General features: G+C 39.6%; 1 protein-coding gene across 6 annotated transcripts in view; it reads left to right on the forward strand.

Moving 5' to 3' along the window:
• Nucleotides 1-27,964, forward strand: part of UNC5D (unc-5 netrin receptor D) — a 520,162-nt gene that overhangs the window by 325,306 nt on the left and 166,892 nt on the right. For all 6 annotated transcript variants that reach the window (XM_058525192.1, XM_058525193.1, XM_058525190.1 and 3 more), the window contains exon 4: nucleotides 12,395-12,498. In XM_058525192.1, the coding sequence (XP_058381175.1) occupies nucleotides 12,395-12,498 (104 nt within the window). The remainder of the gene's footprint in view (nucleotides 1-12,394; nucleotides 12,499-27,964) is intronic.

A 27,964-nucleotide genomic window follows, 5' to 3' on the forward strand; every position in this document is an offset into this window, starting at 1 on the left:
GTGAAAGGGATAATGACACACAGTGCTAGTTATAAAATGATTTACTGATAACAGCAATTTAACAGCAGAGGAATTGCAGAGCACAGGGGATCTAACAAAGCCCCAGAATTATTCTGTGGCCCTGAAAAACAGCCTTGAGGAGCCTCTGTATGACAGGATCCCTGGCACCAGGCAAATGCCTTGCTGTCCCAATAAACCGAGCCTGCCCATTACCTGGCACTAAGATGAGGTCAGGGGGAACATGGAGTGGGCCGTGCGATTCAGCTGTGGCCAGAGGTGTCCCTCTTTCACTATTGCTGAAAGATTGACTCAGCAGGAGTTAGGGCTACCATGTTGAGAAATCTACACGTGGAATTGTGCTTTAGTGCCTGTTGTCCTTCAAGGGGACATGGCGAAATCAGAACTAGAAGATCCACAGCAAAGACATGCAAGATAGGAGCAGCCTGGAATCAGTATGGATCAGAGCATAAGGAAATGTGCAGAATTCATAGATCTATGCGAGGCAGAGGGTTTAAGCCAGGCTGGCAAGAGAAGCATATATAATGCACCAAATACAAGAAGACTATCACTGAGGAAAAAACTGACCCGACAGGAAGCCTTTTATATACTTCCTTTGGGAACTGGAGTTAGTAGCTGACTTCTCAGGCCATAACCATCTAGGGCTGGAGGATTGAGGGAGAACCAAATGGGGGGCACCAGGCCTTGACTTTCATTTTGCTGGCATCCATCTGTTCTGCATTTGAACCAGCCCTTTTATTACAACAAATGATCTGTATTTCTCTAAGTGACAAATTCCTTTTATGTATGACAAACATGGTTTGTTGTTCTTTCAGAAGAATATGAGTGGGGAAGATTCAAAGCTGATTTGAATACCAGTGTAGTTGGACACTAATGGGACGTTGTACCATCCTCCTGCAATCTTAACAAATGACTATGACTATGACTATTAAAAAAATGACTATGATTTTTCGCTGGCTGATTTGGTTTGAATGAGTAAATTATTTTTATTTCATTGCATTAACTGCCAGAACATTGAATGAGCCGATAACTCCCTAGTGTTGCTGAGCTGCAAAGAACTATTATTCGGAATTGAATTTTTATTGATTTTTCTTGTGCTACAATGACTTTTCTAACATAGTAGCATGAAAGAAAAATGAGAACAAGGCCAAATAGGGCATGGGGTGAGGAAAGGGAGGCTGCTGCTTCCCATGGCCCAGACCAAGATGGACTACTTATTGGCAGGTACTGCTGACTCTGGATGATCCTGCTGCTGCTTATATGATTTACAGGTTAGCCAAGTACCTGGCTTCATCACCTCTTCCCTCTCTTCCCTTCTGCTATCTTTGTTTCCAGTCACTTTGGGCCGTGTTGGCATTCTGCTGCAGAACTGAACAGAGCGATGGGGTGAAGGAGGAGCAGAAGTAGACAGAGTAATGCTCCAAATTGGTCTGCTGTTTGTTAGTATCATCACACACACATAGACACATGCGTGATGAGATTGATAAAGGATGAGAAGGAACGTGTTACTTTAACATCATTGTAGTACATTTACCTATTCATCGTTTTGCTTTTCCGACTCGTCTTGACTATTGGAGACTTAGTTGTATATTAGTTTATAATGAACAGTCAGATAAGTTAAAATGGAAACTCATTCATTCATTCATTTAACAAGTATTTATTAAGTGACTACTGTATACCCTTCTAGGTACTAGAGGCAAGGCAATGAACAAAACAGATGGAAAGTTTTGTCCTCATGTGCACAGATTCCCATGACTAAAATCAAATTAAAGAAGAATATTTTAGATATTCTTCTAAATATTCACTAAAGATTAAAAAATATAGTCCTTGCTGCTTTCCTTAATAGACATCATAGTAGTGAAACTGAGTATAATGAAAAGAAACAAAATGTCCTTCTTCTCTGGCTTCTGAGTCGGTAATAGACATCATAGTAGTGAAACTGAGTATAATAAAAAGAAACAAAATGTCCTTCTTCTCTGGCTTCTGAGTCGGTTTGGTCTAGTTTAGAGAATCTTGTCAACTCATAGGAAAGAGGGGGTTTTTCTGACATTATTTTTTCTGACTGTAAAAGTAATCCATGTCTATCACAGAAATTTTGGGAAACACAGAAACAGATGAAGAAGATAATTAATATACTCACAATCACCCAGTGGGAAATCTTTGAAACGTTGAGTGATTTCTCTTTAGGGCTTTTCCTATAACATATATAATAATCCCACACCAGTTGCTGTTGTAAAATTTTAAAATCTTTCATCTTGATGTGTATGTATGCAGTTTAGTTCAGTTCCTTTATACAAAGTAATGTGAAAATTATTTTTCTTCTTCCCATAGGCCATGTGAGCATGATTATAAGTGAGATCACAAGGTGGAAATCTATTTATATTCCACCCTCTCAATATATATGAATAGAAGACCAAGTCTAATAAAAGAGTGTCCTTATGTGATGTGATAACTCATGGAAAGAGCTGTAGCTAGGCCAGCATTTTGCAGGGACTTGCAAGAGAGAAACAAGAGAGCATGTATATGCAAAAAAAAAAAAGTTTTAAGCCAGTAAAAGCCTGATTGAAACAGTAAGTGAAGTACCGATAGTGTGTATTATGCAGGCCTGTGAGATGTTCTGCCTCTGCTTACCCCAACTTTCTCTGATAAACTTTCCTGGAATCACTAGATTAAGGTAGGTCCCATTGTGATACATTTTTACGGAATTTTCTTCCTTTCTATCTCATCACTCAGCCACGTACCTCTTAATTACTTGTTTAGTGCTTATCCTCCCTGCTGAAGCATATGCTGTGGGAGGGCTGGAATGGTCTATGTCAAGTTAAGTGATGCACCCCCCCTGCTGCCTGACACAGAGTCTAGCCCATGGTCAACAGTGTGAGTGAACGAAGGAGGCTAGTGCATATTTACTGCAAACCTTTTTCTGTAAATTCAAAGAAGGACTACCTACCAAAACAAGTTTTTAATGCAGATGTACCTACTATTATTTGGAAGTAGATGCATTCTGTAAAAATATAATTACTACACCAGGAGGAGGCTGGAACTTACATATTAAAAAATATATAGGGCTGGCCCCGTGGCTTAGCGGTTAAGTGCGCGCGCTCCACTGCTGGCGGCCCGGGTTCGGATCCCGGGCGCGCACCGATGCACCGCTTCTCCGGCCATGCTGAGGCCGCGTCCCACATACAGCAACTAGAGGATGTGCAGCTATGACATACAACTATCTACTGGGGCTTTGGGGAGAAAAAAAATAAATAAAAATCTTTAAAAAAAAGAAAAATAAAATATATATATAAAATATAGAGATCATTCCCTACATACCATTTTATCTTATTTAGTAATTTATTTGAATGTTTACTTGCAATTTTAAATATTCTTTGAGCTTTTATAGTGTCTGCATAGTATTCCATCATATGAATGCACCAAAAGATATTAACCATTCCTACATTATTAAATATTTAGATTGTTAGCAATTGTTCTGCATTATAAATGATGATTTAAGCAATATCACTATGCTACATTTTTCTATGTAGCTATCTAATAATTTCCTTAGAAAATTTTAGGAGTAGAATTGTTGAAGCATATCAATCAACTCTTTTTAATAATAGCTTTATTGAGATATAATCCGTAGTACCTTGTGAGTAATTCATCTATTTAAGTTGTATGATTCAGTAGTTTTTAGTATGTTCTCAGAGTGGTGCAACCATCACCAGAGTCAATTTTAGAACACTTTCATCACACCAAAAAATAAAACTGTGTCTAATAGTAATAACAATGTTTTCCCCCCATCCACCTGCAGTCCTAGATAATCACTAATCTACTTTCTGTCTCTGTGGATTTACCTGTTTTGGACATTTCGTATAAATGAAATCATACAATATGTGGTCCTTTGTGTCTGGCTTCTTTCACTTAGCATTGTGTTCAAGATTCATTGTTTCAAATGTTATAGCATCCAGTTCAGTACTTCATTTCTTCTTATTGAGAAATAATATTCCATTGTATGGATATACATTTGGCCCTCCGTATCCTCACGTTCTGAATCCACGGATTTAACCCACCGCAGATCAAAAGGCCTACTGATGGTTGCGTCTATACTGAACGTGTACAGACTTTTTTTCTTGTCATTATTTCCTAAACAATATGGTATAACAAGTATTTACGTAGCATTATATTAGGTATTATAAGTAGTCTAGAGGTGATTTAAAGTCTATGGGAGGATGTGCGGGGCCGGCCCCATGGCCTAGTGGTTAAGTTTGGTGTGCTCTGCTTTGGCAGCCTGGGTTTGGTTCCTGGGTGCAGACCTACACCACTCTTCAGCAGCCTTGCTGTGGCAGCGACCCACACACAAATAGAGAAATATTGGCACAGATAGTAGCTCATGGCAAATCTTCCTCACGAATAAAAAAAAAAGTATATGGGAGGATGTGCATAGGTTATATACAAATGCTACACCATTTTGTATAAGAGACTTGAGTATCTGCAGGTTTTGATATCCATGGGGGTAAGTCCTGGAACCAATCCCCTATAGATACCGAGGGATGATTGTACCACATATTGTTTATTCATTCTTTGGATAATGAACATATAACTGATTTTTTTTTTTTTTTTTTTTTTTTTGGTGAGGAAGATTGACCCTGAGCTAACATCTGTTGCCAACCGTCCTCTTTTTGCTTGAGGAAGATTGTCCCTGCGCTAATATCTGTGCCAGTGATCCTCTACTTTGTATGGGGGACGCCGCCTCAGCATGGCTTGATGAGCAATATGTAGGTCCATGCCCAAGATCTGAACGCGCAAACCCTGGGCCACTGAAGCACGGCACGCGAACTTAACACTACGCCACCAGGCCTGCCACATAAATGAATTTTTAAAGTAGTTGTGATACATATTATAGTTTTCTCTTCACATTTACCCATTTTACTTCTAGAAAAGTTTAAGACCACCTAGTTCTCCATACTCTAACTCTGGAAATTGTTATTTAAAACAAAAGGACAAACAAAACAAAACGTGTTTGGAAGAGTAAAGAGACATATTGATGTTTCTTAAATTGACATTTCTTTAATAATTAGTGATATTGGCCCTTCTAAATACCTTTCTTAGCCATTTGTGTCTCTTTTATAAATTCTGTTTAAATGCTCCTTTGCCATTTTATTTTAGGGTATTTATCCTTCTCACTTTGTTTCGATAGTGTCCTTTATATATTAAGGCTGTTAAGCCTCTGCCTATAATTTTGCTTATAATGTTTTAGATAAAAATAATTTCTAATTTTGACAAAAGCATATCCACCAATCATTTCCTTAAGTGGTCTTCCTTCAATTTTAGGTTTAGAAAGGCCTTCCCCATCCTAACATCCAATAAGTATTTTATTACAGCTGTAGTTTTGTGTAGCAAATGTTTTTATTGAGATGAGATTTATTTTGGTGTAAAGTAAGACATAGATGTAACCTGATCTTTTTCTCCAAAAGGGCATCCTAGTGCCTTTCCCCACTTAATTTATACACCATTTTTATCGTATACTAACTGATTCTTTTTATTTGAGTGTCTTTGAGAAACGCTCTAGTTTATAATTAAGTTGTATATGTGATTTATGACAAAACCACCCTTTTTTAATCATCATGGCCTTACAATAGGATTTAGTAATATATGTGACCTTTATTAAGCCATGTTATGCACCCAGTTTTCTTAAAAGGATTTTATGAATATTAGCATTTAATCCTCACAAAAACTATATGTAATAGGAATTATTATCCTCTTTTTACAGGTCAGGAAACTGAGGCAAAGGGAGATAAAGATACTAATCGAGTAAAGGTGCTAGTAAGTGGCAGACCCAGAGTTCAAACAGATACTCAGGCCCCAGCCCCCACCTTCTTCAGCGGGATGCAATATTGCCTAGTGGAGTTCTGGAACATATAACCTAGCAGTTTAAATGCTTGTCGTTAGATATCATGCATGTTTATGATATATTATGCATTTCTCTCTCCAAAGTTTTTGGATAATTACATGAATATTTTTAGCTATATTATAAAAAATATTTAGATTTAAAAATTTTAAGTCTTTTTTATTGCCCAATGCCAGATTTTTTAAAACCACAATTCCAAACACTTAATTCATATCTTTGAGCATCTTTCCATTAGTTAGTTTATTTAACACTTAATGTTTTCAGGAAGGGTATGTGGCTTATTACCATCTCTTGGCTCTATCATGCCTGAGACTATATTGTTAGTTTGCTCATGAATAACTTGTTTGGGAATAGAAAATCAGTACCCATGCTTTTTTCCTAAAACACACACACACGCAAAAACATGGATTTGATTAATTATACTCTGGTATACGCTAATATAGGAAGAAGTCCTAGTTATAGCCTATTTTTGTTTCATTATGAGTTACTTTTTCTTCTTTAATTATTTATTTATCCAGCTTTGTTGAGGTATATTTGACAAATAACTTTGTGTAACTTTAAGGTATACAATGTGATGATTTGACATATGATTATATTGTGAGATGATCACAACAATAAGATTAGTTAACATATCTATTACCTCATATAGTTACCGTTTTTTGTAATGAGAACATTTAAAATTTACTCTGTTAGTAACTTTCAAGTATACAATACAGTGTTGTTAACTATATTCACCATGCTGTACATTAGGTCCCCAGAACTTACTCATCTTATAACTGGAAGTTTATAACCTTTGACCACCATCTTCCATTTTCCTCACTCCCCACACCCTGACAACTACCAATCTGTTTCTATGAGTTTGACTTTTTTAGATTCAACATATAAGTGAGATCCTACAGTATTTGTCTTTGTCTGACTTATTTCACTTAGCACAAAGCCCTAAAGGTCCATCTATGTTGGGACATATGGCAGGATTTACTTATTTTTAAAGCTGAATAATATTCCATTATGTATACATACCACATCTTCTTTGTCCATTCATCCATCGATGGACGCTTAGGTTGTTTCCACGTCTCTGTGAATAATGCCACAATGAACACAGAGGTGTAGCTATCTCTTCAAGATACTGATTTTATTTCCTTTGGATATATATTCAGAAGTGGGATTAGTGGATAATATGGTAGTTCTATTTTTAATTTGTTGAGGAACCTCTATACTGTCTTCCATAGTGGCTGCACAGGTTTACATTCCCACCAAGAGTGCACAAGGGTTCCCTTTCCTCCACATCCTCACCAATGCTTATCTCTTGTCTTTTTGATAATAACCATTTTAACAGGTATGAGGTGGTACCTCGTTGTGGTTTTGAATTGCATTTCTCTGATGATTAGTGATGTTGAGCATCTTTTCATGTGCCTGTAAGCCATTTGTATTGTCTTCTTGGGAAAATGTCTGTTTAGGTCCTTTGCCCATTTTTTAATCAGATTGTTTTTTTGCTATTGAGTTGTATGAGTTTCTTATATATTTTGCATATAAACCCCTTATAGGATATATGGTTTGCAAGTATTTTTGCCCATTCCACAGGTTGCCTTTTCACTTTGTCAATTGTTTCTTTTGCTGCACAGAAACTTTTTAATTTGATGTAGTGTCACTTGTTTAGTTTTATTTTTTTTTCTTGTGCTGTTGGTGTCATATCCAAAAAATTGTTGCCAGGACCAATGTCAAGGAGTTTTTTCCCTATGTTTTCTTCTAGGAGTTTTATGCTTTCAGGTCTTACATTTAAGCCTAGTCCATTTCAAGTTAGTTTTTGTGAGTGGTGTAAGACAGGGATCTGATTTCATTCTTTTGCATGTGCATATTTCCAGATTCCCACTTATTGAAGAGACTATCTTTTCCCTATTGAATATTTTTGGCTTCCTTGTCAAATATTAGTTGACCATATATGCAGGGGGTTTTTTTCTGGTCTCTCGATAGTGTTTTATCGATCTATGTGTCAGTTTTTATGTCAGTACCGCACTGTTTTGGTTACTATAGCTTTGTAATATACTTTGAAATCAGGAAGTGTCATGCCTCCAGCTTTGCTCTTCTTTCTCAAGGTTGCTTTGGTTCTTCAGGGTCGTTTGTGGTTCCGTATGAATTTTAGGATTTTTTTTCTATTTCTGTGAAAAATGCCATTGGAATTTTGATAAAGATGGCATTGAACTATAGATGGCTTTGGAGAGTGTGGACATTTTTGCAGTATTAATTCTTCCAATCCATGAATTTTTTAGTTACTTACATTTACTGCAAACATACTTGGAAAATTATTATTTTTACAGTTTTCTTGGTTTTGTCAAAATTCAAAATTTCAACTATGATATATCTAGGATTTTTTTTTTCTTTTTAAGCCTATTTTGCCTTACATCCAATGAGCTCTTTTGCAAACTCAAGTATTTTTTCAGCTCAGAGAAAAATTATTATTATCACTGTTAGACTGATTATCATTTATTTTCTTTGAGCTTGTTGTCTCCTTCTAAAATCTCTATTATATTTAATATTGTGTTTCTCTATCTCAACATTATCTTTTGTTATTTATTTCATCATTTTCTGGCAAATTCATTATTGTTTTATCGTTTTCCTCTTAGCTCTTATTTAACATGTATTTATTAAGGACTTGCCCTTAAGGACTTGCCCTTCAATAGGCACTGGGAATGTAAGGGTGAACATCTCAGACATAAATCCCACCTTCATAGAACTGATGATCTAGTGACGAAAACAGACGTGGAGTAAGCAGTTATAAGAACCCTAGTAGAGGAAATTTCTTAAACTAGGTTTTGTTGGTTACTGAGCTATTGTCTCCCATCGCTAAAACCACTGGTCTATAATTTGTGAAGATGGGTCCAGAGCTTCCTCGCCAGATCCTGGCTCCCTGGAAAGTTCCACAAATAGGGGGTGCCAGAGGAGACTGGATGGTGGAAAAGGGAGAAAGGCTACTTCTTCCTGTTCATTTTCTGTCCCTGTTGGCATCTCCCCAGCAGAATTTCTTCATCTTGGAAGCGGCAGTTGGTTCTTGTTTCCAGCTTTTGTTTTCAAATACTTCCAGAACCAGCTTCATTATGCCCCTAGAGATGCCAGCACCAAGCTGGTAGGCAGTCCTGCTTCAGAGGTCTGAGTCTCGACTCTTGAGTCCCTCTTCCAGGTTCCTGAGATGCCAGCATCAATGCCCAGTGCCCTCTCCTTGGACATTTGAGCCCTTTCTAAGCTGCAAAGTTCTACAACCCACCTTTTCCCTTTGTCACCCCATCCCTAGGGTGAGACCTGCTTCTAGAAGTTTCCCCTTTGCCTTTTTCATCCTCCAATTCTTTACGTTAATACTTTCTGTTAAAACAACTGGTATACCGTTTCCTTGCCTGGATCCTGAGGGATATACCTGTCTTCTGTTTCACTAGTTCAATTTTCTACAATATTCAGTATGCTGTTTACCATCTCCATGATATATATGTTTCTAATTCAGCAGTTACGTTTTCTTTTTCTCCTGCATAGTGGCAGTTTTCTTGATCTCAGATGTTATCCTATTTATAACTCCCTACTCTAGATTCTCAGTTGCTATTTCCTTTTGACTGTAAAGAACTTAAATTAAAAGTTATCTAAAAATGTCTCTTGTTTCTCGTCTTAGAAGAAGCCATTTAATTTCAGTTCTGTGGTTTGTCTCCTTCATTTGTAGTATAATTCTTTTTATATGGCTGGGGATGTTTTCCCTACTATTAGAAGTTGCATAGGCTCCTATCTGAATCTTTCAAGCCTTGGAACTAACATAGGTGATAAAAGTATTTAGTTTGCCAATTCAGAAACTAATTAGGTTGAGTGACCTATGGTGAGAATCATGGGTAGAGCTGGAAGCATTTACCTCTGTGTCTAAGAGTTTATTTCCATAATTTTTAGTATACTCACTAGCTAGCTGGAATTTCTCTGGTATGTTTCCCTCCTTGGGAGTCGGAAATGCCAGTGTCCCTACCACCCACATTACACATACACCAAGACTCAGTGATGCGTGGATTTCTCACTTGGTGTGATACATGGTGCATAGTCCTGCCCATTATGAGTTGGATCTGGATATGACACCCCAGTTGTCCTCTGACCCCCTACTCCACTGCCTTTACTCTTTGTATCTCCATGTTGAGGAGTGTTAATATGCTTCTTGTTGGAACTCTGCCAGTGATTTCAAATGTCAATTGGGAAGAGCAAGAGGTTGGGTGAGTCATTTCTTCAATCTGATCCTAGCTGTATGAGATATCTACTAGAAATTTCTCCAAGTTTCTTGTTTATAGAGAGTACCCTTTCTTACATCCCAGTGTCAATGCGGGGTTTTCCTTTTTCATATACATATTTAATTATCTATTTCATTGAGCAGCTGGGAATGGGGAGGAAAAATGGCTTCACTCTAGTTGTCTTTTCATCTGCCAATGTAGCTAATGTAGTGGAGTGTGGAGGGAACTGTAAACTATGCATTTTATTACCTTTTCCATTTCTATTGAGCAGAGAAAGGAAATAGAAGTAGAAGATAGATAGAAGTCCCCACCATTAGTTTTCTGTGCTTCATCTGGGTGAATACAGATTATTTGGTGTTGTCAAAACTGCAATCATCATTTAGCAGCACCAAGTGAGACTTCCTTTAGAAAACAAAGCAATCAAGAAAAAGAAAAAAATAGCAAACAAACCAAACAAAATTAGCCACAAAAACACAACCCTTTCCATTAGCCAACTGATGTCTCCTGTTAGTCACTCACAATCTATGGTAGACTAATTTCGATACAGTCTTGATGAATAAATGAATCATATGGAAAAGGGAATTTTAGCTCAAAGATCCCTTGTAGGAGAACAAAGGAGAATTTGTGATCAAATTGTGCAGGAAACGTGAGCTTTTTCACTCTGGGGTTTACTCAAAGTTCCTTCACTCATAGTTTTGTCATCAGTTATGTGACCTTCATCACACTTGGAGTCAGAAATTCTGAATCATAAGGGGTGTGGCAATTTGCAATCTCAAATGGAAGGAAGCAGACTTTACAATTTGGGGGACAGCAGAGAAATGAGAAGATGGATCCCGCCACCTGCCTGCAATGCAAGTCCTTTTAAGATCTTTTGTCTCATATGTACTCATGAAGATCTCTGAATATATAGCACTACTGACAAAAGACAGCAGTTGCCTCTGGGAGGGAAAACATTAAGAGTAAAATTCAGAAGAAAGTGAATATGTGGATTGCTGTGCTTGTTATTCATCGAGTGTTTTTGACTTGCTAAAAGCAATTTTAATGTATTTATACAATTTGTAAAGATGTAACTGATTCTGGAGCTCCGCTTTTTACAGGGAACATATTTCATGTTATTGTAAGCACTAAAGAAAATTAAATCAATAAATCCACAGCCTGTAATTTGAGATACTCAATTGAAAGAAAAATACATTGTCAGGGAGGGAGTGGGAAATCATTTACATTGAGGAAGACTTGTAAAACAGTCTTTGCTCTGCCATCCCAGGCTTTCAAGTGACAGCAAGAATTAGGCTTGTGCTTTAAAATTATCAAAGTGTTGTTATGACATCTCAAAAGAAGCAAAGGCCAACTCCCACTTTTGTTAATGAAGCATATGCTCAAGTGGAAAGCCATGCAAATGAGGCTGTTTCTCTCTGAACTATCCATGTGTGCTTTTCTGTGAGAAAGCTTTGCTGGTTAGCAGTCAGAGACTGGATGTCAGGACGCTTGGTGGATTTTTCCCCATCACTGGCATTGATGCTCTCTGTGACCACCGACAAGCCAATTAACCTCTCCAAGTGTCACCCTTCCATGTGTAAAAGGTTAATAGTGCAGCTTGTTTGCAAAGTGCCTCGAGCCTTCCATGAAGGGCACTACGCAGATACCCAGCATTGCTGTTTGACTGGAAGGCGTTGTATTTTTTAATTATATGTTTGGCTGGATAGGTTATAGATTTTGTTGTGGTTGAATGTTGCCCCTTCTCCCTGGTCACAAATAAAAGACTAATAGGTAATCTCACTCTATTACCATCTTCTAGAGCCCCCTAGAGGGTTAAGGAATGGCAGAGGTTACAGATTAATAATGCATTCTTTAGTTAATAAAAAAAAGTCACGTGCATCTCAACTGCATAATAGCTGTGAATCGCAATTTATTAGGCCAAGTGTTTCATCAGATGCTAAGCAGATAATGCTGGCAAAGACTCATGAAATGATGAGGTTTTTTTTTTTTTCCTGCTCCCTCAGTAAATCTTTTATCTTTCACATCACTATAGAGCATTAGGAACACTTTTGTTAAAGTTTATTTCAAAAGCACATTTGAATATTTGGGAAAATGATTCTCTTCCTCATAACTCCTGAAATAAGTGACTTTTTTGTGTGTATCTACGTTGTGACATTAAGCTCACTATTTTATTGTATTTGGAGCAAATGAGAATAATACTGGCCCTAGAGCAAAGTGTCATATATCTCACACTTCTTTGCAGATTTACGGAAAAACTTTGAACAAGATCCACAGGGAAGGGAGGTTCCCATTGAAGGCATGATCGTGCTGCATTGCCGCCCGCCGGAGGGAGTCCCTGCTGCCGAGGTAAGACAGACTCTTGGACGAGGCCTGTTCCCAGGAGGGAGGGTAGAGTCTTATGTGGTCATAAGTCAAGTGAAAGAGCCTGTGTCTGGCATTCTTGCTGTCTGGATCCAATTGCTAAAGATCGTGAAGAAATTATGAAGGAAGTAAGTTGGAAGAGGAAATTGTCTCCCGTCTACTTTCTTATTGACCCAAAGCTCTTGCCTAGGCAACTGGGGTAGGATTTGGTCTGTTGTTCTTGCTTTCGGTGACATCAGATCATGCAAGTGGCATCCTCCATGCCCTCGGTCATTCCCCTTGGGCACTTGGATATGCACATTGGCTGAGCTCTAACAGGCAAACTTACATGAAAAAGTGCACAGAGAAGGAGGCAAGCCCCTGGTGCTGAGTTCACTGGTGTTTGTACTTATTCTTCATTTGCTTATGGAACAAAGATTCATGGGGCATTTATTATGTTGTAGGCACTGTGCTGGCATGGGGGATATAAAAAATGATGAAGCCACAGGTCTCTGATGTGTTATCCTTCCTTCACAGTGACACGTCTGGAATCTAGTCACTGTGGGTTTTGCTCCTTGCATGTTTTCTGGAACTTCTACTACACTGTAACACACTCTGGTAATGGGGAAGTCTTCCTCCATCTTTCAGTCTATTAAAAGATGTTCAGATAGACTACTAATACAGTTATTAAGGCAGTACTGGGGGAAAAAAAACTAAGATGTACAGAAATGTTTAGTAGAATGATAAGTTTATAAATGCAGGTCTGGATAGAGCAGTGGATAGTCCAGTAGTGGCTCTTCTCTGGGAAGCTGTGTCCTAAGAGCTATGGTTCATTCACTGAGAAGTAGAGATGTAAAAAAAAACAACAAAAGCCTTTGCCTCACATTATAGCTAAAATTGCTGTGGGATTTTGTAATTGGAAGGACAAAGGAGTAGAGAAAATAGAGGGGAACGAAAACACACACACACTTGCATATTTAGACGGAAAGCCTGCTGGATGGACACTATCGAAAGCTCAAATGGTTCACAGAAATGAAGTAAACGGACTTGAAAATGAAAGTGAACATTCCATGTGTGATATGAAATGATTAGAAAGGAAAATGCTTATTTTTAGATTTTTATTTAATGTGAAACAGAAAGATATTTGACCTCCTTTGCTGCCTTCTTAGTCCTTGCAGAGCGTGCCCTAGTTTCCCGAGAGGAGTGACAGGAGGCAGGGCATTAAGTACACAGGTGAACATGTCAATCTCACTTAGGATACCCAACGCACTCCTGGGAGTATCAGTAGTTCGCTACAGTCGCTACGCATCGCTCAAAGTCCCAATTTACAAATGTTTCATGCGTAAAAATATCTCGCCGAGGTCATACTGGCTATGTGCACAGCCGGGCTCCCTTCCAAGCCTGTGCTGGGTCCCTGCAGTCAACAGCACAGCGTATGAGAGGAGTGAAGCGGGAAGGAAGGTCATGTTGTTATTAGCTGTCTGCCCGTGGGAACCTAGATGTCTAGTAATCAATTTTTACAGCTAGAAGAGAGCTTAGATATTTACCTGGCACAGCCTTTGCATTTTAGAGGCAACAAAACCGATGCTCAGATCAATGACCTGACCAAAGGTCTCACAGCCATGTAAAGGATAATTCTCTTCAAAATCTTCCAAAAGTTCCCCAGAGCGCTCAAGGAAAAAAACTATGTTCTTTTGGTTCCTTATGTGGCGCAACATAATCTGACCAGCTGTTACCTCTGACCTCATCTTCTGCTACTCTGCATCTGACCCCCTATAGCCACACCGGCCTCTCCACTCTTCCTCTGGTGCACCAGCCATGCTTCTACCTTAGGGCCTTTGCACATGATGGCCCTTCCGCTAGAATACTCAGCTTGTACGTTGCTTCATCCCTTTCTTCAGTGCTGCTCGGTGAGGCCTGCTCTGGACACTCTGTTGAAAATGTCACTTCCCCACCCCATACGTATACTTTCAAGCCCCTTTCTTTGCTTTGTATTTTTTCCTTGGCTCTTATCACAAACTTACTATATTTATTTTGTTTATTTTCTATCAGAAGGGAATTTTTGTTTATTTTTTTCATCATTGTATCCCCAGAACATAAAGCAGTGCTTCTCACATCCAGATGCTCAATAAATACTGGTTGAATATGAATGAAAACCAATTTCCTACCTGTATTGATGAATGTTAGAGGTTAAACCAGGCAAAACTGTGAAGTCCATTAGACTTCTGTTTTGTTTTTTTTTTTTTTTGGTTTTCTCCATTCTGGGTACTAGCAAATGAGTACCATCTGCTCTTGAAGGCATAAATTTAAACAAGGAGAGAACAAAGAAGAGAAGAATAAAGGATATGCAGTCTGGTGAGATAATAGCCAAAGGGGAGAATACAACTTGGTGTGTAAATACATCCATGAGTGTACACACATGCATGCATACACACACCCGTACCTACATCCCCCATACACACACACAAACACACTCACTCACACACTGAAGCATTTTCCTAGAGATGGCAGGGGATTTTTGAATTATAAGGACTCCTAGGCCCTTCAGGGTTGTGGTTCGTGGAGGGGATTCCTGTGGGAAAATAAGCTAACCTCTAGGAAGTAAGCAGCATTCCTGTCTGTTCAACTACTTGTGAAAGGCTGAACTTGAGTTGAAACTTGGAAGCAGCACTTTGCACATCCCTCCATATTTCTGGCCCCAACACCCTATTCTTGAAGGCAAATGAGTTCCGCCTATTGGCTCAATCCATTTTCCGTCTTCATTTGCTTCTCAAGGTACTTTTCAGCTGTAACCACAAGAGCAGAACAGGATGTGAAAAACTCTCAGTAGCAGCACAAACCAATGTCAGTGAAAAAATATTTGGGAGAGCTGTTGAACAGGGGAGGAGGGAACATAATACAGACATACCCGAAAGAAAGTATATTTTCTTTTCTGGTACCACCCTTCCTGCCAAATTTCCAAACTGTAGGTATTCACTTTCTGTATTAGTTTCCTAGGGCTGCTGTGACAAAGTACTTCAAACTAGGTAGCTTAAAACAACAAAAAAGATCTTCTCTCACAGTTCTGGAGGCTAGAATTCTGAAATCAGGGTGTAGGCAGAATTTGTTCTCCCTGGGGTCTCTGGAAGAGAATCTGTCCCATGCTTCTCTCTCAGCCTCTGGTGGTTTCTGGCAGTCTTTGGTGTCCCTTGGCTTGTAGACACATCAAGCCAGTCTCTGCCTCTGTCTTTACATGGTATTCTCCTTCCTGTGTCTGTGTGTGTCTGAATTCACTCTTCTTATAAGGATATGAGTCATTGGGTTAGGGCTGACCCTAATCCACTATGGCCTTGTGCTGATATTCTGGGTCACAGTACATCTGCAAAGACCCTACTTCCAAATAAGATCACATGCACAGGTTCCGCGTGGACATGAAATTTGTCGGGGAGCCACTATTCAACTCAGTACACTTCCCATTCTTCCTTTGACATTGTATCACTTTTATTTTAATCATGTGTATGTTATTAGAAATAAATTTCAGAGCCAGGCTGGCTAAAATTAAATAAAGGGCTATTCCACAGAGCAACTGGGGCTGTAGGATGGTTGAAAAAAGAAATTCTGGACTGAGAATGCGAAAAAGCTTTGTTTTCTACATTTTGTATTGTAGATGGATGTGGAGAGTGTTTTAGATATGTTGTGTGTTAATGGGCTATTGCGGGGCCCAGACCAGCATTTATAGCATCATCTTCATGTGGGAAAGCATCCCAGTTCCAACACTTGAGTTATTTTGGAATTTCACTTATTTAGGAATTGAATACTACCTATATCTGTGCACCGATATTTACAGCTCTTTTAGTTTCAGCAATAGCTCACACAGTAGTTATTATCCTCAGCATGTGTTTTTGTTGAACGGAAGGCAGAATGAGAGAAAAAAGCTGAGAGAGAGAAGGACAGAGATAGAGAAGGAAAGCAAAAATGTTCATACCCTCCCACAGTCGGAGGCTCCCAGGGTGGAGATGTCTGACAATGCCTGTCGTGTGGGCTTCAGATCTTGAAGAGTGTATCTTTGTGCTTATTTGACATCACAGTCCTGTGAGGATCCTACAGTTAATGACTCTTCAGCATGGCAGTAATTGGGAACTCTGCTTGGAAATTGATCAGTTTTGTAATTGTCACTGTGAAATATTATCAGAGTTATCTTCCCCGAGCTGACTGTGTTCCACCCTCTCAGCTACACTGCTTGATTTCCCTCCTGTCCACGTCTTGTGGGGCCCATGGGGTCATCATTCAAAGGGCTTGTGGCTGGCAGGGCCACTGGTACATCACCTGGTTTTGTCTTGCAGTAGCATAGGGGGTCTCCTCCTTGGCACATTGAAAGGCACCTTGGGGACAAGTCTAGTCAAGTTTTCACAAGACATATACATAGAATTGTCTTCTCTCTGCAAAATAGAACTTTCTTAGCAACTAACTCATCAACATGACCAGAGAAAGTGGTGTGTATGATAAGAATAGAAAGAACTGCCATTTATGGAATGTCCCCATGTGCCAGGCACTGTTAAGTGGTTTCTCCATGTTATTTCATTAAATTTGCAAAGACTGCTATAAGATGCTATAAAGCTGTCAGTGTTTTCCTGTCCATCTTACTAGAACTTGTCCAAGCTCTCAGATCGCTGGGAAACCAATCTAGCCTTAAAGCTCAGATCTTTCCTTTCTTTAATAGTTTTTGTTTAAATTTAACGAGACTATGGGTTTAGTTATTTTCCACAAGGCTTTCTGAAGCTTGGGAGCCCCTATGCGAGTGAAAGCATATCTGCTTGCTGTGTTGACTGACATTCCACCTTAGAGTTTTTTGGATTAAAATCTCTTCTAGCTAATATGCTAATCCTAAATCTGCTGTAAATTTTGTGTTTCTTTGTTTGAAATAGATAATCTGGTGATAAAACTAAGAACAGAGCACTGAGAGAATAGAGGCACTGGGAGCTGAGGGAGACAGGAAACCTGGAGCAGGACATCCATGGAGCCTCTGTCCTCCCAAGGGCCAAGAGCCTGGCTTTGATGTTATCCTAGGAGATAGGAGGGTATTGGATATTCTACAAGGAGGAGGCCATAGAGGAGAAGAAAAACAGGCATATAAAAGGCAAAGTGAGGGGACCGAGGGTAATTTCTACCCTCATTATAGTTTTTCCTACATTTGACCATTGCCCTGACATCTCGGTGTCAAGAAAGGCTCCAGATTTACTCTGATAAGTACGTACTGATGTCTTATTGCAAGGTTCTCTCCCCTGGTGTCCATCAGTGGAGTAGGGAAATGGTAGAAACAGAATAGGTTTGTTAGTATGGCACAACGGGGGAAATGTATGACTTGGGAGTCAAAACGACCCGGGGTAAAACCCTGACCAGCACTTCCTAATGCTATGACCTATGGCACTTTACTAGCCACCCTGAACCTCAGATTCCTAGTCCGAAATGGGAACAATACTTTCGTTCTAGAATTTCTGTGAGGCAAAGAAGAAGAAAAAAAAAAATCCAAGAATATGCAAATATGCAAAAACATTTAGCACAGTTTCTAATACTAAATAAATAGTAGAGATTATTGTGGTTTCTATTCTTCCTTCTCCTCTTATTCTTTTCTAAAGCTTCATGAACCTTCGATTCTCAGAGAAAAATGTAGGGCTCCATTATGGTTGGGATGCCAGATTAAAACTGAAAACTCTTGCAATACCTAACGTGTTTTTAGCCCCATAGAAAAGGAGGGTGCTGCTAAGACCATCCATCCTCACCTCACCCATGAGCTCTGCCTCTCCAGCCTGTGCCCTCTGTTCTTGCCTTTCAAGTTCGTCACAGGACAAAGACACTTACTGAAAAGCTTCCTGCTTTCCTCTCTTGTAATCGATCACATGGAGGAAATAAATGGTGATTGACAGAAGCTGGCGACTTGCAAAGTTTTTTCTCCTTACTTACCCCATTGAAAAGTCTTATGAATCGAATTGTTTGTTATTAAAATAAAAACACTTTTTGAAAGATAGTATATGAACTTGGAAATTCTCACCAGCCTCATTTGGACACTGGTTTGGATGAAATAATAGGTCACACACTTTTTCCAAAATACCTGAAATGTATACAAGTGATAATTCAAGCTTTTCTAAACCCCATGAGCTCATCCTATAGCTAGATGTATTTAGAATATATTTGTCACTACAGTTACTTTTAACCTTAACCCTGGAGCAGTTCTAACTAAAAATAGCAACTTTAGTGTTTGACACTTGTTGTTCAGCTAAAACCAATTCATTCTTTTCAAAACAATTCATTATCCTACACTGCACTTTCTTATACTCCCCAATTAAATGGAAAATCTATCTTTCATAAAAGTTAGAAATTATGTCCAATGAAAATCCGACATTTTAATGGTTTTCCACAGATTAAAATTGTAGAGTTCTCAATAAACCCTGATTCACTGATGTTGGCTGTAAAACGGTTATTGCTGTTAATAAAGCCTGTAAATCTTAACAGGTTATATTCGCCTTGGACAGTAAAACTTGCTATAAAGGCTTAGTGTCTAAGGCGAATTCTGCTCACATCAAGGTAAACAGCCTACTCAAAATAATTCAAAGTCTTTGAGAATTAAGGCCCCAAAGCTAAGAAACTGACAGATTCTAGCCTTGAGCCACTGCATGCCAGGTACTTTTTTTTTGTTTTTATCTGGCCAAGGAGTCAAGTCAGTGCCCGAATTGGAAAACTCAGGAAGGTCAAGGGCCTTAGTCAAGGCATTGTGGGTAAGGAGAAGGTTCCCTTCTTTCTGCTGGACACAAAATCAGTTTTGTCATTGACTGATCACTAGGTTGGAATGCTTGTATAACTAGGGGAGGTTCCAGAAGTGGAAAGAAAGAATGTGTTTTCTGTTTCATAAAGTATGCCAGAGTCATACAAGTGTTAGAAGCCACATTACTGGGGGGTAGGGGGGTAGAGTTAGAAGAAAGAGGTCATTTCCATTCCAGGTGCCCATATGGAAATCAAAGGTTTCTTAAGAAACTCTATTCATCTTGGTAGACTTTGTGGACATTTGTCGTGTTTCTAATGTTTGGGCAACTTCTTTTTAAGTCTTACCTCCCTAAGGTAAAAGCCAAAAAAATGGCTTTTTTAGTCTTCTTTGTGGTGAGGCCACACTAGTCAGGGGTGCTCATACAAGATGGGGTGGAGAAGTGAGCTGTGTAAGGTGGTATTTGTGTGGGAATCTTTCTCTGGAGGGGATGGGGTAGAGAGTCCCAGCTCTACGAGGCAGCTAGAAGAACTGGCGTCTCTCCCAAGTCTCATGGTTGTGAGCCATGCCGGGCTTTTTGAACTGTGGAAGTGTGGCCAAGAGACTGTCCCTTTCCTTACAGTGTCATTGGACATTGTTCCTGTCTGCATGGTAGCCTGACCTGGCTTTTTGGCCCTCCTGGAGGTTCTGGGCACTAGTATTCTTTAATAAAGTCCTTTCCTGCATAAACAAGCCAAAGCAGAGTTTGATGTTTGCAATCAAGAATTCTGACCATTACCGTGCATGTGTCATGTCTTACTACTTGAAGGATGCCTTTGATTGGTATCTGAAAGTGGCCATTGGAACAAAACAAGTCACTATGAGCTAAAGGCTATTTGTGGGATATTAATCTCTTTTTCTTTATCTCTAAAATAAGGAAGGGGACTAGAAAGCTCCTAGGGCCCCTTTCATATCTCTGTTTCTGATGTATAAACAGTAGAATCTGCATACTCTCTATGACATGTTTTAATAATTCTTCCCAGGCTGGTGCCAGACAGTTTTCAAATCAGACGCCCTTCGCCTTTCTCCCCTGTGAGGGTATTCTTAATGAAAGGTTCATTTGTTTCAAATGTGTTCATTGGCACAAAACCCAGGAGAGAATCTTATGACATTGAACTGTTTAATACAGGAATCACTAGACTATTGTGTTTAATCTCAATCAAACAGACTATGAAATGAGGATTTTATTTAAAAAATAAGACTCTTAATAATTCACTAGAGAAATGTTAAGTGAGGTGCCCAAGTTCTGAAGCAGTAGACCTCAGGTATAAATAATTAATCTAATTTGGTTCAGCCAAAGCAGAGAGACTGTCTAATAGTCCAGATAAACTTTGCTTTGAGGAGACTGACAATGAGGGCCCTTACAGAAAGCTGCGTTTGATTAGAATGTATAATATTGCAATAGAAACCTAATGGACTCTTAAGAAAAGGGAATATCGAATTGGTTAAATACTAGCAATTAAGTGCCAGTAAATTACTTCTCTAAAAACATTCCTGCAAAAAAAATTTACTATCGTAAGAGAGATGGGAAAATGAAGTTAATATAAGTTATTTAAAAAGTGAATGTCTACAGCCCCAAAACCCTCATTATTAATACTGGTCCTTAAGTAAATCTTCTTAATGGACTGACTTTAGCCACATCCTTATCTGGGCAGCTTTATTTCTTTACTGAGGAAGAAAAGAGTAGAAGACATCTAAAGCTCCTGATTTCTATTTATTTCCTTTTTCTTCTGGTTCTCAATTCCTGGAGGGAGAGAAACATGGAAGATAGAATTACATTTTCAAAGTCAAGGGTAGAGACCCAAGGTGAGATTATAAAGGTTGCTTAGTGGCTGATCTTGCTTCCTTTTCCCTTTTTCTCTACCCTCTGCTAGGTCAACCCCACACACTCAGCCTTCTTTCTTTCCAAGCACTGCTCCCTATGTTATTTACAGTCCTGTCTCTGTGTCCTCATCATTTCTCCTAGCCTGGAATGACCTTGACCTCCTCCATCTGTCTGTCCTTGACGCAGTCTTGGAGCATCTGTTTTAACCCGGCCAGCCTCTGACTTCTTCCCTGGCCATCCAGCTGACACTGATCTCTCTTCCTTAGAACTACCTAATTTAATTGGTGTGGGCTGCTCAAGTAAGGACAGCATTTCCTCCCTACCTCTAAACACTTTTATAACATATTGCTTTGAACATTTTTTTGTTTTCTTTTTTTTTTAATCTGTCTTGTATGTAACTTTTCATGACTATATATTTCCTCAAGGTAATTCCTTCAGGATAGGAAATGCAAATTACGCTTTTCAGTATCCTTTCCCACCCCCCCTTAGCAGATAACACAAATGCACCTGGGAATATATTAGACCTCGAGGAAGCATTGTGACTTAGTGGATGAATATTTATACAACTGCGGTGTGGTACACATAATAATAAACTCTTAAATTTAAATGATCACTTCAAAATTAACAAAGATTTTCACGTATATTGACTTATTTGATCCTTAAAGCCACCATTTGTGGATAGGCAAATATAGCAATATCTCTGTTTTCTAAAATCATTTAGTCTGTATATAAATTTACAGATAAACTACCATATAGCTAACATGTATTGCACACATACTCTATGTCTGGCACTATTCACTGAGTCCTTCCAACAGCTCTCTGGGGTAGGTGCTAATGATATGCCAGTTCCATAAATAAGGAAACCAAGGCACAGACTGTTAAGCAGCTTACTCAGGGGCACAGTTACTGAATGATTGAGCCAATAATTGAACCCAGACAGCCTGGCTTCCAAGCCTGTTCTCTTAAACCCTACCTGATAAAGCTTCTTTATGCATCAGACATTGCATGCTGAGCACAAGCTGAGTGAGAGAGCATGCCTGTCCTTAACTAGGCCACCACCTTATTTCATACAGACACAGCTAAGACGATTAAGGTAAGATAATGGCATATATGAATATGCGTGTGCAAAAGCTAATAACAAAAGTCTATTGCTTATCCTCCATTTTGTTGCTCATGTCTACCATTCCAGGTCTGAGCTTTGTTGTTCTCCAACTGCGATTAAACCCCGTGGTTTGATGGCATTGGAATCTGCATTGCAATCAAGTTCTAGAGATGGTTGCTCAGTGCCAGTCATGACTTTGAGCAGGCTTCAATGGGAAGGAGAAACACTGTTGATAAAATATATCTTTGTCCTCCTCCCTCTTCTCCCCCATGTGTTTTTTCTAGCAGGAAATTACATCCTTTATTCTTTCAAAAATATAAAATTTGCATATTGTGCTTAAGGCATCTCAAATTGGGAGGAAAACAAATAGATCAAGAAGGAAGATGGCTTGGAGGAAAAATCAGAAGGCTAGCAATCAATAGTAAAAATGGAAAGAAAAACACACAAGAAAAGGAAATGTATGATTTCTAAATTAACGTAATGGAGGCGTAGAGCTATTTTTCTGTCCTATGTCTTCTTACACAGTTTAGTGGCAATAAACAGTCTTTATATCTTGAATTATGCAGAAGTAAAAGCAGTCTGGGAGGCCCCCACATAAAGAGCTGCAGTTCTGTAATTCAGCATTAATGCTCCATGGGCATGAATCAAGAACTCCATCCCAATCCTGCTGAGACAGCACGGATTTAATGTTTCTGTGAAGCAGGCTACACACCATCCTGCTTCACTTAGCAAATGTAGACTGCCTTTGTTTTTCAGGCAGAACTTATTTCAACAGCACAAACAACCACAACCATGATACTAACAGCTTCTCCTGATAATCCTTTGCCATGATTTCCAAATCCTAATTGTTGTCTCTATCATCTGCTTGGGAAGAAATGCCACCTTCTGTAATGCCTTTTGCTTTTAGTTAACTGTGGGAAACTAGAAGGTACACCAGCACCATGGGCAATTTTTCACGTATATGCTAGTAAAATAGAGTGTGCCCGTTTCTCCTTCATGGGGTAGTTTAGCGACCTGCAGAATAAGCACCTGCCTCCAGGTACTGTTGAGATACACCTAGCTGATCTTATTGCAATTGAGCTTCAGTTCCAGAATTTGTGCCTACTGAAAGAATCCTAGATGGCCTCTTTCATTGCACTGCACAGCTCTTAAGCTTCCCCAATCTGTAAAATCTTAAGGAGCTGCAGTCTTCCTGTGGAGCCACCTTAGATTCAGCACAGTAAGTCCATTGAGTGAATGAGTGACTTACTGAAACTCCCAGAGCTTAGTTGGTGTGAACTGCAGTGGCTTACACACCGTGGATTACAGGCATACCACCCCAGCTTAGCAGCTGCACACTCACATCTGCACATAACTCAGATTCACTTGGTTATATCCATTAAGCTTCCAAGGAAAACATCCAATGTTCAGAGCTGAACAGCTGATAATCCCCTGCTGTGGTGAATTTTGATTTAAATATAACTGAGTCTCTCTTGGCTCTGGCTTAACTCGATTGGAACTGTTCTTTTAATTGTTGATTCAGTATTGGCTTACAGAGCTGACTGTCAGTCCTCCCAACAGATTCTCTCTGTAGATGTGTTTATTAATCGTGTGCGATATTCCTTATCCTCCGTGGACTGCCAGCGCTGGCCCTTGCTAGCTACAAGAGGTGGTTTAAACCTTGATTTCTGTATACAGGAAGTGTCAGGCTGACGATTCATGGGCTGGCTCAACAGTATCATTTGGTGATCACCTTTGGGAGGCAACCCTGGCATGCCACAGCAGGGAAACAAAAGAACAGATCTGCGAAATGCCACCAAAATTTGAGGGAGCAGTCACTCTGGTGCATCAATTATGTATGAGCCTAGGTGGTCAGTTTAATCTTTCCTTTCAACATTGTCATCTATGTCTTGCTTGAAATGCCTTTGTTACAAATCTGGGTATGTTTAGAAGGAGTGAAGTATTACGTGGTAATGAACATTGTACATTTGCCTGGAAAAATGTCTCTTTCTTGATAGCCAGAGAGCTCACATTCTCATTTTTAATTAAATTATCAAATAATAGGTAACATGAATTGGTGCTATAGGGGGGTAATGATAGATAAAGTAAAAAGATAACAAAGCTAATGGGGAGAAAAGACCTCAAAGCAGAGATTGGAGCTTATGAGTGCTGGATTGTGTTTTTATGTCATTTCATTCAATGTTATGGTCTGCCAAGATAGAATTCTCACTGATGATCATCATTGTTAGTTACCATATATTGGGGACTACATGCCAGGCTCTCTGCTATAGACACTTACCGTATGTCATCCCATTTTCATTCTCTCAGCTGAGTTAAGTACTGTTATTATTTTGATCTTACAGATGTGGAAATCGAGTCCCTCGGACAGTAAAGGGCCTAGTTCTCTTTGATTTCAAAGCCCAAATCTTGAGACAATCCTACAGTGTCTCTTGTTATTTACCATACACCATGCACTTGGTAAGCAAGGAAGTAGAGATTGCAGCAAAGGTGTATCACATTCTAGTGTTGGATCCTTTCTATTATATCACACTACCCACCCATTGGTGCTGGGTCAGCTTTGTTCTGCTGATATCAGAGCATAACTTAAAGACAATTCATGGACAGTCTCTTGTTTGATCTAATACAGCTTTAATCTCTTATTACTTTAATAGATGCCTTCTTTGCCTCAAGGCACACAGCAATAAATGAGATATGGTCTCAAGCATCCAAAAAATGAAATAAATATATAAATAACACAAAGTGTGCTACCTATAATAATAATAATAATAACAGCAATAAAATAGAAAGGGGTGTGATTATCTTTGTTGGCCATAGTGGTTGACCAATATTTTGCAGAATGTAATTGCCATACAGGTTTTTGAAGGATGAATAAGAGATCATTGCAGTGGAAAGTTACACAGAACACTTAGGGCCAAGATCAGCATGGTCAAAAGCTTACAGATATGAAATAGCATGGTTGGCCAGGAAATACAGTTAGTTTCGTTTTGAGAGAGCCTGAACAACAAGTGGGAGAATAGCTGGAGTAGAGACTCTAGGAAGCAGGCTGGGACCAGATCACAGAAAACCTTGTTTGCCATCCTGAAAAACTTTGATGTTTTGCTCACAGGTGGTAGGGAGCCACTGTAGGATTTGAATCAGAGAAGTGAGATGCCAGATTTATTTGTCTGTTTTTTCAATGTCTATATTACTTTTTAGTTCAAGGACCCAGTAGTTAGATTGCAACAGGATGCCTGTAGGAAGTTTAAATATGTATATCTCATCACCATTGTTGGAATTAATTTTTTAAAGACTGTTTATTTGTAAATAATTTCAAACTTGCAGAAAAGTCTCAAGAATGAGAATAAGAAATCCACAGCAGAAGTCTACTTTCCACAAACCCTGCCAAGTGCTGTGACCATGATCCTGGCCTCTGTTGCCCCAGCAAGTAGCAGACCTTTCCAAGCCCTCTTGTCATTTCTGCTGCAGGGGTTGCTTGGAGCTGACGGGAGGAAGTGTAGACAGTGTAGACATTTGTGTTCACCAGCCTTGATGCTGTGGCCTCTAAGAACGACAGCCTCAACTCACTCCATTTTCTCTGCACAGCTTACGTAGTGGGCAGCCTTCTCTTCCCTGATTCAGAACAGAAGTAGCAGCTGAAGAGAGGGGTCAAAGATCTTTGTGTCATTAGATGCCCCCACACCAGCCCTTCACCTCTGCATTCAGCATGAACTTCCCGAAGGATTTGACAAAGCCTTTGAAGGTTTCCTCTGCCTCCTTTGTACTTGCTCCACATTTCCCTTCAAACGTGCTGAGATCCTTCCATTTACCAGTGACTCTGAGCCCATTAGAGGCATGCATGAAGCTCCGGCTTTCAGGCTACACCGAGTTGCCAGAGTGTTTCACTAAAGCCTGGGTTCAGGGCAGACAAAGGACAGCGGAATGTTGTCATTACTGTTTCCACGAGGCAGGATCTTTTCATCCAGATAATGTGGATATCCTCTCAAAGGTTGTTCAGTAACGCAGTCATGGGAAGAGCTTTTGTTTTCTCTCGAATCACCTCTGGGACCCATCGTGTGAAGAGAGTTGCTCTTCACATCCTACCCTTTCCCCATTGTTTGACTCACCCTCTGCATTTGCTTTCACCCTGTGCGCATTTGTTCAGTTGGGCTTATTCAATCAAATCTCCCTCACACTATTATGGCTTACCTTATCTCCTGCATTTAAAGTGCTGGGACCATTATTCCTTTCATTTGCCTGCTTTCAAGTCTGAAATATCACTCTAATTCACTTCGGTACCTGGGCCTAGTCATGCTCTTATTATTGGACTTTTTACTCCTGAGTTTCCTGGTTTCTCTTGCCTTCCTGGCTCCCAGAAGCAACTCTGGATCCCTGAGGCAATTGAGGACAGCTTCTATCAGAGATAATCCCCTTCCCTTTGCTAGTACTGGTCAGTCAATACTTAACTCTGACTTGGACTCAAAGGAGCCTAAGACAAAGCAGGGGTTCTCAGCCTCAACACTATTGACATTTGGGGCCTGATACTCCTTTGTTGTAGGGGGCTGTCCTGCTTGGAGAAGGATATTTAGTAGCATCCACGGCCTCTATTCATTAGATGATAATAACACCTCCACTCTCAGACACCCCCGTTGTGACAACCAAAAATGTCAGCAGACGTTGCCAAATGTCACCGCTGGTTGAGAATCCCTGAGACAGAGTCTTTGCTCTCGAGTAGTTTAGAATCTCAGTAAATTCTATACAATGTCTAATACAGTGGCTGCCATGTAACATGTGCTCAATAACTTTTTGTTGAACTGAGCCTAGCATCAACAGATAGTTGTTAAGATATGCCCGCTGACCTGTGATCACACTGTAGGCCATGGAAACCATGCCATATTCATCTCTTTATAGCCAGTCTTTAGCACAGTACCTGGCATGTAATAGGCACTCAGAAAATACATGTTAAGGGAATGCTTAAATGAGCAGAGTAGGCAAAAAGCTCAAATGAAAATGGTTGTGATAGATTTTGCAGATTAATCAAGGAGTTACATGTGTTGGGTGGGCATGAGCTGGACTGTGAAGGATGAGATGAATCCATGTAAGAAGAGATGGATGAAGAGGAAATCAGTATGAGAAACACGGAGGGTCAGGCAGGTATCAGTTCTATCCTCTAGAGAGTGGTCATTGTCTGCACTCTTCCTCTACTCCTTAGATGGCCCAATTTGCTTCACATGAAAAGAAAAGCCACATTGCACAGCTGTAGGCTGCCTCCATGGCCTTAAACTGGTGGGTCAAAAATGCACACTATGGATGCATCACATCAGGCCACCACCCTGCAGAGGAAGTCACTTCAAAATAGCCTATCGAACCATATCAGAACCCCAAAAGGTGCACAGTGGGAAGTACAACATACTGTGCCCCTCTGGTAACAACCAATCCAATCTCTGTCTCTTTGTGTTTGTTTGTTGTTGTTTTTATCTACTACTTAATGAGGGAGATCATACGATATTTTTCCTTCTACCTCTGACTTATTTCATTTAGCATAATACCCTCAATGTCCATCCATGTTGTCACAAATGGCTGGATTTCATCATTTCTTATGGCTGAGTAGTATTCCATTGTGTATATATACCACATCTTCTTTATCTATTCGTCCCTTGATGGGCACTTAGGTTGCTTCCAAGTCTTGGCTATTGTGAATAATGCTGAAATGGACACAGGGGTGCATGTGTCTTTACACAATAGTGTTTCCATCTTCTTTGGATAAATACCCAGCAGTGGAATAGCTGGATCA

Source organism: Diceros bicornis, chromosome 29 (assembly GCF_020826845.1).
Source record: "Diceros bicornis minor isolate mBicDic1 chromosome 29, mDicBic1.mat.cur, whole genome shotgun sequence".
Classification (NCBI taxonomy): Eukaryota; Metazoa; Chordata; class Mammalia; order Perissodactyla; family Rhinocerotidae; genus Diceros; species Diceros bicornis.